The following is a 13,588-nucleotide window of genomic DNA, read 5'->3' on the forward strand; positions in this document are numbered from 1 at the left end:
TTGTTGGGTAGTTTTGCTATTAAGGAATGCATGTTATTGGAAAATTGATCATTAGTACTTTAAATACAAGCCATTGCCTATCTACTATCTAATAGTTTAATATTCTTTCCAATCCACCACAGCCAACTTCCTCCTCATACCTTCAGAATTGCCCTGGTTAGTCTTCAGTCACGGTTTCAAATAGAAAAACATATTTTCAAACCTAATGGAAAGTTCTACCATACTGTAGTCACGACTCCCTGAAGGTTCTTCTTACAATAGGATTAAAACTGAACTCTTTTACACTGTATTCTTAAAAGGAGTTCAGTTATAATCTTGTTGTAAAAAGAACTTTCAGGGAATAGATTTGAAATAGCCTGCACCCTGGTTGGTTCCTCAGCATGGATGGCATAATGGCACATGGGTGAGGAGAGTGGCCGCACATTGCCAGGGACCTGAGTTCAGTTCCAGCCTTGGGTGACTGTGTGGAGTTTGCATCTTCTCCCAGTGTCTGTGTGGGTTTTCACTGGCTGTTTCAGTTTCCTTCCACAGTGCAAAGATGTGCAGGTCAGGTGGGTTGGTGCTGATTGGGCTGGGTATGGAAGGGATGCTGCTTGGAGGCTTTGTGCAGACTTATTGGGCCAAATAGTCTCGTTTGCACTGGGGGGATTCTATGGACGTATTACCCCCCAGAAAATTGTCGCAAGAATTCTTCTTGCATAGCATTAGATTTACCCAATCTGTATGTCAGTTGAAATCACCCGAGATTACTGTATACTCCTTGTTACATACACCGTAGACTTATTCTATGCTTTACTTTACACCAACTGAATGTCTCATTAATATTTGCTGCTTCATGCTGTTCTTAGCTCTACCCAAACTAGCTCCTGTGTGTTTTTGTTTTCTGATCAGAGATTCTCTTTTATTGATGCACTGATCATGTCCTTAATATTAGCATTACTCCAGCTTGCTCTTTTTCTATCTATTCCTCCTGAATGACAAATATCCTTTCATATTCAGTTCCCAGCCTTAGTCACCTTGTAACCACATCTGCAATATGCTAATTAATTTGTGTTCTTTTGCTTCTTTGAGCACCATTACTGCACTTATTTTGCTAAAAATACTGCCTCTATTTAGATGACGTACTTTTAATTCTGTAATTTTAAAGCTATACTGTAATTTGATGCTGGTTCATTCAAGGATTTGGTTCTGCTACTTTCTGCTTCCATTAATAGCGTTAATGCTTCCAGCTATGTTATATTCCATCTGAATTTCACCATTAGCTTCCACCGTCTTACGAACAAGTTCAAACCTTCCATCCACACTATGAGCAAATCACTCTGTGAGGATATTAGCCCAGTCCTGAAGCTATTACTTAAATAAGAATAAAATACTGTAGATGCTGGAATTATGAAATAAAAATAGACAGTGCTGAAGAAGCTCTTCTGAAGAAGAGAGTCACATTAAAATTGAAATGTTAAGTCTATTTCTCTTCCCACAGATACTTCCAGATCTTCTGAGTTTCATCAGCACATATTTTTATTTAAACAATAACACATCCTTCCTGTATATGTCTGACTTGTTCTAGTACTGGGTTTCAGTGCTGCAGAAATCTAAAGACTTGTCCTGCTCCATCTTTTTAATCATGCACTCATTCACTCAATCTTCCTGTTTTGATACCCATCAATATGTTTTGATGGAAGCAACTCTGAAACCCTGCTTTTGTGGCTTTTGCCTAAGTCCCTGAGTTATACTTTTAGAAATTCATTCCTCTTCCTACGAATATCATTGGTGCTAACACAGATATTGACCTCTGACTCTTCTCATGCATCCAAAAGGAATGTCATGTCGCCACTTTCTAACATCCTTGATCCTGGTATCAGGACATTTTAGATTCAGATCTTAGGCCCAGAAACACCTGTCTGTTCACTGAATATAATTGACTTTCTAATTCCGAAATCTCAGTGCCCCCACCTGATGTTGATTGTGATACCATAGGCTTGACTTTGCTCTGATGAATCTTTCCTTACCAGTGGTCAAAATGGAAAACTGATTAGCAAATGAGATGCATTAGGGGTCTCCTCAACTGATTGTGGGATCTTTCTAGACTGTCCAGTAATTATTTACTCCCTCTCCACATGCCTGGTCTTATTCTATGGTGTGACCACTTTGTGAACCAGGTGAATGAGGTAAAGCAGATATGTGTCTAGTTTGCAGCTTTGCAGATGCTGCACATTGACTCCACTCCAGTTTCAAAGCCCAGATTCATGTGATAATCTGGGCCACGTGATTTGTCAACGACTCCCCACATGACACAAGATGAACATTCCACGCAGCTGAGCTGTCCTGCCATACATAGAACATAGAACAGTTCAGCACAGAACAGGCCCTTCAGCCCATGATGTTGTCCCAATCATTGATCCTCATGTGTGCACCCTCAAATTTCCACGACCATGTGCATATCCAGCAGTCTCTTAAATGTCCCCAATGACCTTGCTTCCACAACTGCTACTAGCCGCGCATTCCATGCTCTCCCAACTCTCTGTGTAAAGAACCCACCTCTGACATCCCCTCTATACTTTCCTCCAACCAGCTTAAACTATGACCCCTCATATTAGCCATTTCTTCCCTGGGAAATAGTCTCTGGCTATTGATTCTATCTATGCCTCTCATTATCTTGGAAGCACACTAGCTTTCGGAGTGACGCTCCTTCATCAGGTGATTAATGCTCTGAAAGCTAGTGTGCTTCCAATTAAACCTGTTGGACTATAACCTGGTGTTGTGTGATTTTTAACTTTGTACACCTCAGTCCAACACCGGCATCTCCAAATCATCTCATTATCTTGTATACCTCAATTAGGTCCCCTCTCCTCCTCCTTTACTCATATGAAAAAAGTCCAAGCTCAGTCAACCTCTCTTCATAGGATAAGCCCTCCAGTCCAGGCAGCATCCTGGTAAACCTCCTCTGAACCCTTTCCAAAGCATCCACATCTTTCCTATAATAGGGCGACCAGAACTGGATGCAGTATTCCAAGTGCGGTCTTATCAAAGTTTTATAGAACTGCAACAAGATCTCACGACTCTTAAACTCAATCCCCCTCAATACCCTAAACCTCCTTTCAGATTGGAGATGAGAAAAAAGAATGTAAAGTTACTTATTAATCAATCCCAGTCTAATTCTGTTTCTGACTGTGTCTCTCAGGTCTTTTGGTCACATGCTCCTTCAGGTGCTGCTGACTGCCTGTCTTGAATTCAAACTTTTGCCTGTTTAGTGTATAAGTCCATCCAAATATACAGTACCAATGTTTTATTTTCCAAAAAAGTTTTCAGTGAGTCTTTTTTTTCTCTCTGTCTTTGTACAGGGACTTCTGTGCTTCAGATAACAGCGACAGACGCTGATGATCCGACATACGGAAACAGTGCTAGGGTGGTGTACAGTATCCTGCAGGGACAGCCATACTTTTCCGTGGATCCTAACACAGGTAGGTTTCCAATACCCATTGGATCTGTCTATTTTTCTACAGTGTGTTGGAATGTTAAAAATGATCATGCTGAACATAAATCTGTCTTGAACTGAAGCAATTAAACAGCTTTTAAAGTGAGAATTCAGAGCTGTGCAAAAGTGAATGACCCTTCATTTGCAGCTGCCCCACTGGAGGCTTCCATACTTCAGAAAGAGTTGTGTTTATATGACATCTTTCACATCTCAGATGATCTAAAATAATTCACAGGTAGTTTTGAAGTGTAGTCTTTGTTGCAAAGTAAGAAGAATAACTTGGAGCAGCCAGTTTTGGAGTAAGGTGGACAAAGTTAAAAATCACATAACACCAGGTTATAGTCCAACAGGTTTAATTGGAAGCACGAGCTTTCAGAGCACTGCTCCTTCATCAGGTGGTTGTGGAGTATAAGGTTGTAAGACACAGAATTTATAGCAAAAGTTTACAGTGTGATGTAACTGAAATTATTTATTGAAAAAGACCTGGATGTTTTATTAAGTCTCTCATCTTTTGGAATGAACATGTTGGTTTCAGTTCTTTTGTGTGTGAATTGCAGAATTGTTTTAAACTTACATTCTCAACTGTAATTCTGTGTGTGTGTGTTTGTGTGAGAGAGTGTGAGTTTAAAGAGGTACAAGTCTGTAAGAGGGTGCGTGTGTGTGAGTGGGTGTGTATGTATGAGCATATGAGCTTGTGAAAGTGTGTGTGTGTGTGTGTGTGTGTGTGTGTGTGTAGCTGTAGGAATGTCTGTGTTCCTGTGTGAGTGCAGTGGGGTCACCTGTAGTGTGACATGAACCCAAGGTCCCGGTTGAGGCCATCCCCATGGATACCGAACTTGACTATCAGCCTCTGCTCGGCTACTTTGTGTTGTTGCTTGTCACAAAGTCCACCTTGGAGGATGACCACCCGAAGGTCTGAGGTTGAATGTCCCGGCCTGCTGAAGTGTTCTCTGACTAGGAGGGGACACTCCTGTCTGTTGATTGTTCTGCGATGTCCATTCATCCATTGCTGTAGCTTCAGATTGGTCTCACCAATGTACCTCAGGGCATCCTTGCCTGCAGCGTATGAGATAGACAACATTGGTTGAGTCACATGAATGCCTGTCACATACACGGTGGCATAACAGGAAGCATAAGAGTGGCCTTGTACAGAACAAGCACCACAGACAACAATGGTTCATGATGGACATTGTTGTCTTGTTGATTCAGGAATGAACATTGACCAAGACATTTTGGAGAATGCTTCTGCTCTTTCTGGGGTCTTTTGCATCCATCTGAGAATGATAATGATTTAACATGTTGTCTGAAAGATGGCACAGCTGGAAATATAGCACTTCCTGCGTGGTACCCCTTGAAGGGTGCAGTGCTGCCTTCTGGTGCTCCTCTGTGCGGCATTCAGAGAGTGGCTTAGAAAAATGGATTTCTGCCTCAAGTATGAGAAAGCTGCCACGACCAATATTAGCAGGTGTTTCCAAATCCCTGACAATGCTTCCTCCTCCACCACACACACAGATGTCAGAACTGGGCACACCTCAGGAGAGTTTCTACCGTTAAATTGACAGTACAATATATGATGATTGAAACATAAATTAACATGCCAGTTGTGAGAATCATTCTCTCTGATAACCTTTTCAATTAATGAGAGATGTGAGTGAGTTGCACACTTGCTGATCAATTCCATTTTTCTCATTTTAATGACCAATTAAAAATCCGTTACTTTGAGATGGTTGACTGACTTTATCTGATGGCTTCACAGAAAGGTCCTGATAGAGCAATAAACCAGAAAGACCCCAGCAGTCCCACTGTACATCACACTGGACACGTTATTTGAATATGACATAATTTTAAAGATAAGGAGCTAAAGAATGTCTATGAATTAGCCATCATTTGCTATAGTTTCACAGAGGTATCTTGGTCCTGTGGGTTTGTGCAATTTGAAAATCCCATTTCAATAGAAATGTTTAATTTCAGGTTGACCGATTAATTTGCTAGCAGTAACCTGAGTGCAGGAACACTCCCAAATCCTCTTCACACTGCTGGATCTGTTTCTTTCCAGCTAAATGGAAATATAAAGCACTCACAGAGAAGTACCAGAGGTACAAAACCCAATAAACCCGAAATACAGTAACATGAGACAATGCTTCCAGCTAGAAAATAAATTGGCGAACTAGAACTTGCTAATAGCATCTGCTGTTTCCACTCCTCACAACTCAATGTCTTGCCCACAAAGTTCCCAAAGTGCCACACAGTGAGATTGATATGAATCACCTGCAAGAGGACATAGAGAAACTTCTAAAATGAGTAGATGGGTGTGAGAATGAATGGGGAGAAGCGATATAATCAGGAGCACAATTCTAAACAGGGAGAGATGGTCCTGGGGCTGCTTTTCCATTGACCTTTATAGGTGGAAGGACATATTGAGCACTTCGTTAAAGTATATGGGATCATGGGTTTCACAAATAGAGAGGTCGAGAGCAAAGTTAGGTCAAATCCAAATAAAGGTTTAGTTAGTTCTCAACTAGAGTATTGTATCCAGTTCTGGTCACCTCATCTTTGGAAAGATGTGAAGGTTGTTGAGAGAATGCAGAGGAGTTTTGCCAAGATGGTTCCAGTTTTGGAGAACTTTAGTCATCAAGTTCAATATGAGATATTGGTTGGAAATGTCAGGCTTCAATAAGATACACATGCGAGTACTTTCCTATTTTTGTATTGTAAAAGGACTAGGGAGATATATTCAATATTTTGTGGAATATGAGGAAACACTTATTAATGTTGCAGTCGTTGATGAGCTGGATCTTGCAGACCCGGAAGAGGTGAATGTGGAAAAAATAATGATTTCAAAATGGTATTGGATGGTTTAGGGTTAGGGTTTCATGGCTGTGGAGCTGAGCCAGGAAGTGGGAATGACTAGAATGATCTGCAGAAAGGCAACATGCATAAGATAGGCTGGATTCCCTCTTTCTGTACCATAAATAAATCTATCACATTTTAATACTGTGGGCAGCTGTAACTTTTGGTTGAATCAAGTAGCACTTCCCCAATGTGATGTAAAGACGGAGACGTAAACATTGCAAAGACTGCTAAAGGAAATGTCAAACAGAATGTGTAAATAAAATGAAAAATGTCAGAAGAGAAATAAAGTGAGGGAAGAAAAGAATTGATTGATAGAGAAAAAAAGACAAGAATAAGAAAGAAAACATTTAAAATTTGACATTGTTAAAATCTCTCTTAAAAATTAACAACACGAATGAGTAAGAGTGTACAGTTGTAATGGCTAACTTTCCTTGTTCGAGAATTTGGCTAATAGTAATTAAAGCATTATATTCACTTTGTAGGGTTCATCACTTGTCATAACAAGATTCAATATTTTGTGGTGAGTTTAACGGGCAATCAGAAACAGGAAGACGAAAGACAAAATGCTGTATTCATGAAACAAATGATGAACACAACATGGAAACAATTCTGGAATATTGACATTTATCTGTGGATCTAGTCCTAGTTTTGACATTGCTACATCATTTATCCCAATATTTTGGTTGGAAATGACTGAGAAAAATACAGTACTGGTTCCTGGCACAGATTACATCAGGTTTTTTACCTTTTCACATTAGGTGCCAGAATGACTTCAGCTCTTTAATTTCCTCAAGGCAAATGACTTATATTTGTCAAAATAATGGATTCTTGAAAACATTGGGAAATATGCAGCCTAAATATATTCTGATAACCTGTCCACTTATATATTGTATTTAACAGGATTCATTTAAACTACAGTAAACTATTATACTTTTTTCTTCTGGGAGAATCCATTTAATTCACAACTTTCCAAATAAAAGCATTTGTTGGTCAAGGGTAACAAGCAATTTACAAAAAATCCAACTATCAGTTCTTTGAGATTACAATAGACGTATGCTATTTTTATTGATATGCCCATAAGCAATGTAGGGCTGTTTTTCAATCTGGCTTTGTTTCACAAACCCTGCCTGCATTTTTATTATATGAGAAAGTTAAATAACATATTGCACTGGAATACATTTTAATACCATAAAATTTTCCCTTGATGTTCAGCACAGGCAGCTCTGGGAACAGACTGCGTCAGAGAGAAATACTGCAAGGACAGGCTAAAAAACTTAAGCCAGAAAGCAGGCTTTAAAGAGAACTATAAAGGAGGTTAAGAAGAGGAAGATAGGAAGAGGAGAAGGTATCCTGAAAATCAACAGGTTTAAGAAACAAAAATGTATTAGAGGTTGGTTAGCTCAGTTGGCTGGATGGTTGGTTTGTGATACAGAGTAATGCCAAGTCTGCGTTCAATTTCTATGTCAGCTGAGGTTAGCATGAGAGTCCCACCTACTCAACTTTGCCCTTCACCTGACAGCTGGTGAATTCCAAGTTAAATGTACCAATAGTCATTTCTGTGTAATGAGAGACCCCTATGGTCCTCTAGGATTATGGACACTTTCCCTTTATTGTTGCAAAGTCAGGGAAAGAATTTGACATTGGAGAAACTGAGATTTCATGACAGGTTCAATAGATAGAAGATGTTGAGAGATCAAAATGGATAAGACCACAGAAAATGTTCAATATAACACAGCACAGTGGCTCAGTGGTTATCAACACTACCTCACAGCACCTGGGACCTGTGTTTGATTTCAGTCTCAAATGACTATGTAGTGTTTGCACATTCTCCCTGTGTCAGTGTAGGTTTCCTCCGGGTGTGCCGGTTTCCTTCCACAATCCAGGGATGTGTAGGTTAGGTGGATTAGCCATGCTAAAATTGTCTATAGTGTCCAGTGTTACAGACCAGAGCAGGACTCCTCAAAATAGTTTAAGAAGGTAGCCTTTTCTGATTTTAAAGGCAGTGTGAAGTGCTGTGTTCCTGATACAATGTGACTGGTCAAACCACTCAATGTGAAATAAAGCATGATTTATTTAAACAGTGTCATTAAAAATACAAACAAAGAAAGGAATTTAGAATTGCTTAACTCTATTGGAAAACTTAACAGAATAATAGATCCAGTACCTATTACCAGTTAACTGTTCCAATTTAGTAACATCCCACAAACGCACCCCTTTGGCAAAAACTAAAATTCAGACACAGATTCTCACATGCAGTTCTCCCATCCGGGAGGAAAAGATATCCAGAGAAAATTCAGAGAGAGTAGTAGCCAGGCGACATTCACTGAAGCTTCCAACACTGTTGAGACTTCTTTTGGTTCTGATTTTACTGAAAAACCAAGACTAAGAAATCCTAATCTGTGAGAACTGGCCCGATCCAAACAGGCTGTATTTAAAAAAAAACAAGGTACCCCAAGCTGTTTACTCAAGTGGTCTTCACCCTCCAGCTGTTCACCTCTGTGTTACAGACTCTCTTTAAAAAGGACAATATAACCTCTTAAAGTGGCTGTATCATCACATCAGGAATGTGCAGGCTGGGTGAGCTAGCCATGATAATTGTGAGGATAGGATAAGGGACTGGATGTGGGTGCTTTTCAGAGGACTACTGTGGACTCAATGGGCTGAATGCCCTCCCTCCGCACAGGCAGGATTCTATGATTTTTCACCCTCAGTGGTTATCGAACATGAAGCTCACTATCACCTCCCTGTCTGGTAGAAATTCCCATTGAGTTTCATTGTTGTCATTGAATCAGAAAGCACATCTCCAGTTTTGAACATAGACCTGAGCTGACAGTTCTATGGCTACAGTCCAGGTCAGTCCTTAGGACTGTTTTATGATGTGCAGATGGAATTAAAATCTCATGTTCCTTTTTTTTGGTTTGTGGACCATAAGAAGCTTGAGAGCTCCTCTAATACGCTAATTTTATAGAGACCACCTTGAGCTGGCCGGCAAGTTGATGTTCTCCATACCAGGAGTAGGCAGAACACTTCCAGACCACATGAATTTCCACCCAGAGTGAGTGTGAAATCAACCAACATCATGTCTGAGTAACTTGATTGAGTTTTTTGAACAAGTAAGGGAAAGGATTGATGGGGTCAGAGCGGTGGACGTGATCTACATGGACTCCAGTAAGGCGTATGACAAGGTTCCTCATGGGAGACTGGTTAGCAAGGTTGGATCTCATGGAATACAGGAAGAACTCACCATTTGGTTCAAAGGTAGAAGACAGAGGGTGGTGGAAGAGGGTTATTTTTCAGACTGGAGGCCTGTGACCACAAGGATCAGTGCTGGGCCCTCTACTTTTTGCCATTTACATAAATGATTTGGATGCAAGCACAAGAGGTACAGTTAGCAAGTTTGCAGATGACACCAGAGTTGCAAGTGTAATGGACAGTGAAGAGAATTACCTCAGATTACAACAGAATTTTGATCAGATGGGCCAATGGGTTGAGGAGTGGCAGATGGAGTTTAATTTAGATAAGTGTGAGGTGCTGCATTTTGGAAAGGCAAATCAGAGTAGGACTTAAACAGTTAATGGTAAAATCCTGGTGAGTGTTGCTAAACAAAGAGACCTTGGAGTGCAGGTTCATAGCTCCTTGAAAGTGGAGTCACAGGTAAATAGGATAGTGAAGTAGGCATTTGGTATGCTTTCCTTTATCAGTCATTGCATTGAGTATAGGAGTTGGGAGATTATATTGCAGCTGTACAGGACACTGGCTAGGCCATTTTTGAAATACTGTGTGCAATTCTGATCTCCCTACTAAAGGAAGGATGTTGTGAAACTTGCAAGGGTTTAGAAAAGATTTACAAGGATGTTGCCAGCGTTGGAGGGTTGGAGCAACAGGGAGAGACTGAATAGACTGGGGCTGTTTTCCCTGGAGTGTCGGAATTGTGACATTATAGAGGTTTATAAAATCATGAGGGACTTTTATAGGGTAAATAGACAAGGTCTTTCTGTGGTCGGGGAGTCCAGAACTAGAGGGCATATGTTTAAGGTGAGAGGGGAAAGATATAAAAGGGACCAAAGGGGCAACTTTTTCACACAGAGGATGGTACGTATATGGAATGAGCTGCCAGAGGAAGTGTGGAGACTGCTACAATTACAACATTTAAAAGGCATCTGGATGGGTATATGAATAGGAAGGTTTTCGAGGGATATGGGCTGGGTGCTGGCAAATGGGACTAAGATTCATTTAGGATATCTGGTCGGCATGGACGAGTTAGACCAAAGGGTCTGTTTCCATGCTGTACATCTCTTTGACTCTATGACGCTATCTCACTGAGACCTGAGAGTTTCAAAATCCTTGCTGCTCTTGTTAATCTTTGAAGACTCACCACTATTTATCCACTGAAACCAAATCACCTTTCACAGCAGCTGCAGGGTGGTCCAATGCTATATCTATTTTCACAATTGAAAATTGTAACCATTGACCTTATGTTGCATTAATTCATTCACAGCTAATGGTAATATTTAAGTGGTTTTCTCATGAAAGTGGGAATTGATTTTTACCTTCCTAACTGATTCCAACAAGTTTATTATATATTAACAACTTCATAAGCTTGGGACAGGTTCGATTAAACTGTGTGCACTGCTGCAAAACACTAAAAACAATTTTTCTTATCATTGTCAATTGTTTTACTTGCACAGAGCAGGTTTCACTTGAAGTGATTCATCTCATTTGCTTTGAGTTATTTTTGTCAATATTCCACCAACAACAGTCCAAAACAATAAACTTTAGGTAGCTATTACACAAAGGATTTCTAGAAATTTCTGAGCAATGTATGTGCTCGTGCTCACAGCCTTCAAGGAACTGAAGGCCACCAAAGAGTATGCATCGTCAATTGATTGTGGGATGATTGTAGGAGGTTCTTCATGATTATAACTTCCATCAGTAATCATCGTTTAAATATTGGCTGAAGTGAGTGGTGAAAAGGTACTTTGAAAAAGTCATTTTATCCACATCACTTTGTGTAACCCAAATCAATTGTGTATTCTATGAACCCAGCAGATTGTATTCAGGTTTAGTTTATTGTCTCCTTCAAGAACAGTGATTTAGACAAAGAGAAATCTATTCAAACATTTTTCTTCACAGGTTACAATGTGTGCTCAGGGATAACAATTGTGTTGTATTGTCTATTGATGGAAGTCATTGAAGGCAGCGAGACTATACTACTGACTAATAACAACTCATTGTCAAAAGTGAAAACTATTGACTAAACATCTTAAAGTTCCTCATCATTTGAGGTGTAATGGTAATGTATGAATGATATGGGCAAATTGTCTTTTGTTAGTTTACTAATTAGTGATCTTTTCCTCTTTACGTTCACCTCTGTTTAACACAGTTCCCTTCCTCAGGTGATGAATGTGTGATCTTTCCCCATGTCTTCACCAATATCCACTTCACCCAGAGGAAAGAAGATATTCCGAGTTACATGCTTTAATTTTCCTCAAACCACTCGTCCATCTCTCTTGGAGAGATTAATTGCTTCGGTGTTGGCAGCCACACATAAGGGTCTAAGGAACCTGCCCGAATCTTGGGGGATGGGAGGGTGACCATGCACACTTTGTGTGTCTGAAATTGCATTGTTCTCCATGCCAGCTGAGGTGTTAACAGGGATCTGGGATCTTGTACCAAAACAGATATTAGACCCTTTGCATTTGCAATGAGAACAAGGCGGGATTTCTTCAGCTAGAAGGTGGTGAATCTGTGGAATTCATTACTGCAGAAAGTTGTGGAGGCCAAGTCATTGAGTGACTTTAAGGCAGAGATAGATAGGTTCTTGATAGACAAGAGGATCAAGGGTTCAGGGACAATGCGGGAGAATGAGGTTGAAAACCATATCAGCCATCAGGCTTGATGGGCAGAATGGCCTAATTTTGGTCCTATATCCTACAGACTTAAAAAGTTTTGCATCTGCTTGAGTTTCCCAATGTAAGACTGGATCCACATAGAGACTGGGTTTAGGAAAATATTATTGACCACTCCCTAACCTGAGAGGTTTTAAGGGAACACTCCTGCTGTTACTGGACAGTGTAGCTGAGAAGTGTAGGAGTGCTTCAGCCAAATCCATTGCAGCACCAAAGAGCCATCCTTCTTTCCAGCCATTCTCTTTTGCTGTCCATTATCTTCCTTTCCAATCAGTTAACCCTTGCTTGATTGCACCTCCTCTTTATTGATCACTCACTTCTCTCCTTCTGTCAGTCCTATAGGTGAAAAACACTTCCTGTGCCTACCTAATGGGCAGCTGGAGGCTGAAAACCAGGTAAATAACCCAAAACTGAGTTTCTTTTATGCCCTTCTGTTCCAGGGTTTCATAAAATTAAAACAAAGTAACCAAGAATTTTGGAAATCTGAAATGAACACAGAGAATGCTAGAGAAACTCAGCAGGTCTGGCAGCATTCATGGAGAGAAAACAAAGGTTAGTTTTCAAGTCCCAGAAGTGTCATACCAGACTTGAAATGTTAACTTTGGTTTTGTCTGCACAGATGCTCCAAGACCTGCTCAGTCTCTTCAGCATTCTGTGTGCTTGTTCCAGGGTTCTATTTGGCCAGTTCAGTCAGAACCAGTTATAGATAGTGAGCTTTCAATATGTTTCATAGAACACCTGAGAACCTCACCTTCTGGGGAATAACATGAAGAGAACACATTAGCACAGACAGCAACTGCACGACATTCAGAGCATACATTCAGCAGTTTGATACCATATGGATGAATGAATTAGCCACTGTGCTGTTAATTTTTGTGACAAATCTCAATAAATATACTATGTTTCCTAACCCCAAATATATACCACATCCAAATACTGTCCAATAATTGGATCACATAGTTGCTCATGTGCTTTTAATACAAAAACTTTTGTTTTGCAAGTAAAATTGCAATGCCGATTATCTAATGAAATAGAATGAAATAAGTCTGAATTATATGAAGGAAACAGATAAACTATTACAAGTGATGGTAAGATTCTTTCATTATGACACAAAGATATTCATCAAGTATTAAAGATTAGGTTCCCTACAGTATGGAAACAGGTCCTTCGGCCCAACAGGTTCACACTGACCCCCACCCCTCCGCGCCCCCACCCACTGTAGAGTAACCCACCCAAACCTATTCCCCTACCCTATGTTTATCCCTGACTAATGCACCTAACACTATGGGCAATTTAGCATGGCTAATTCACCTAGCCTGCACATTTTTGGATTGAGGGAGGAAACTGGAAC

General features: G+C 40.2%; 1 protein-coding gene across 4 annotated transcripts in view; it reads left to right on the top strand.

The window, feature by feature from the left end:
* Positions 1 to 13,588, top strand: part of LOC132832309 (cadherin-18-like) — a 716,018-nt gene that overhangs the window by 558,016 nt on the left and 144,414 nt on the right. For all 4 annotated transcript variants that reach the window (XM_060850203.1, XM_060850204.1, XM_060850205.1 and 1 more), the window contains one exon: positions 3,342 to 3,461. In XM_060850203.1, the coding sequence (XP_060706186.1) occupies positions 3,342 to 3,461 (120 nt within the window). The remainder of the gene's footprint in view (positions 1 to 3,341; positions 3,462 to 13,588) is intronic.

Source organism: Hemiscyllium ocellatum, chromosome 34, assembly GCF_020745735.1.
Source record: "Hemiscyllium ocellatum isolate sHemOce1 chromosome 34, sHemOce1.pat.X.cur, whole genome shotgun sequence".
NCBI lineage: Eukaryota > Metazoa > Chordata > Chondrichthyes > Orectolobiformes > Hemiscylliidae > Hemiscyllium > Hemiscyllium ocellatum.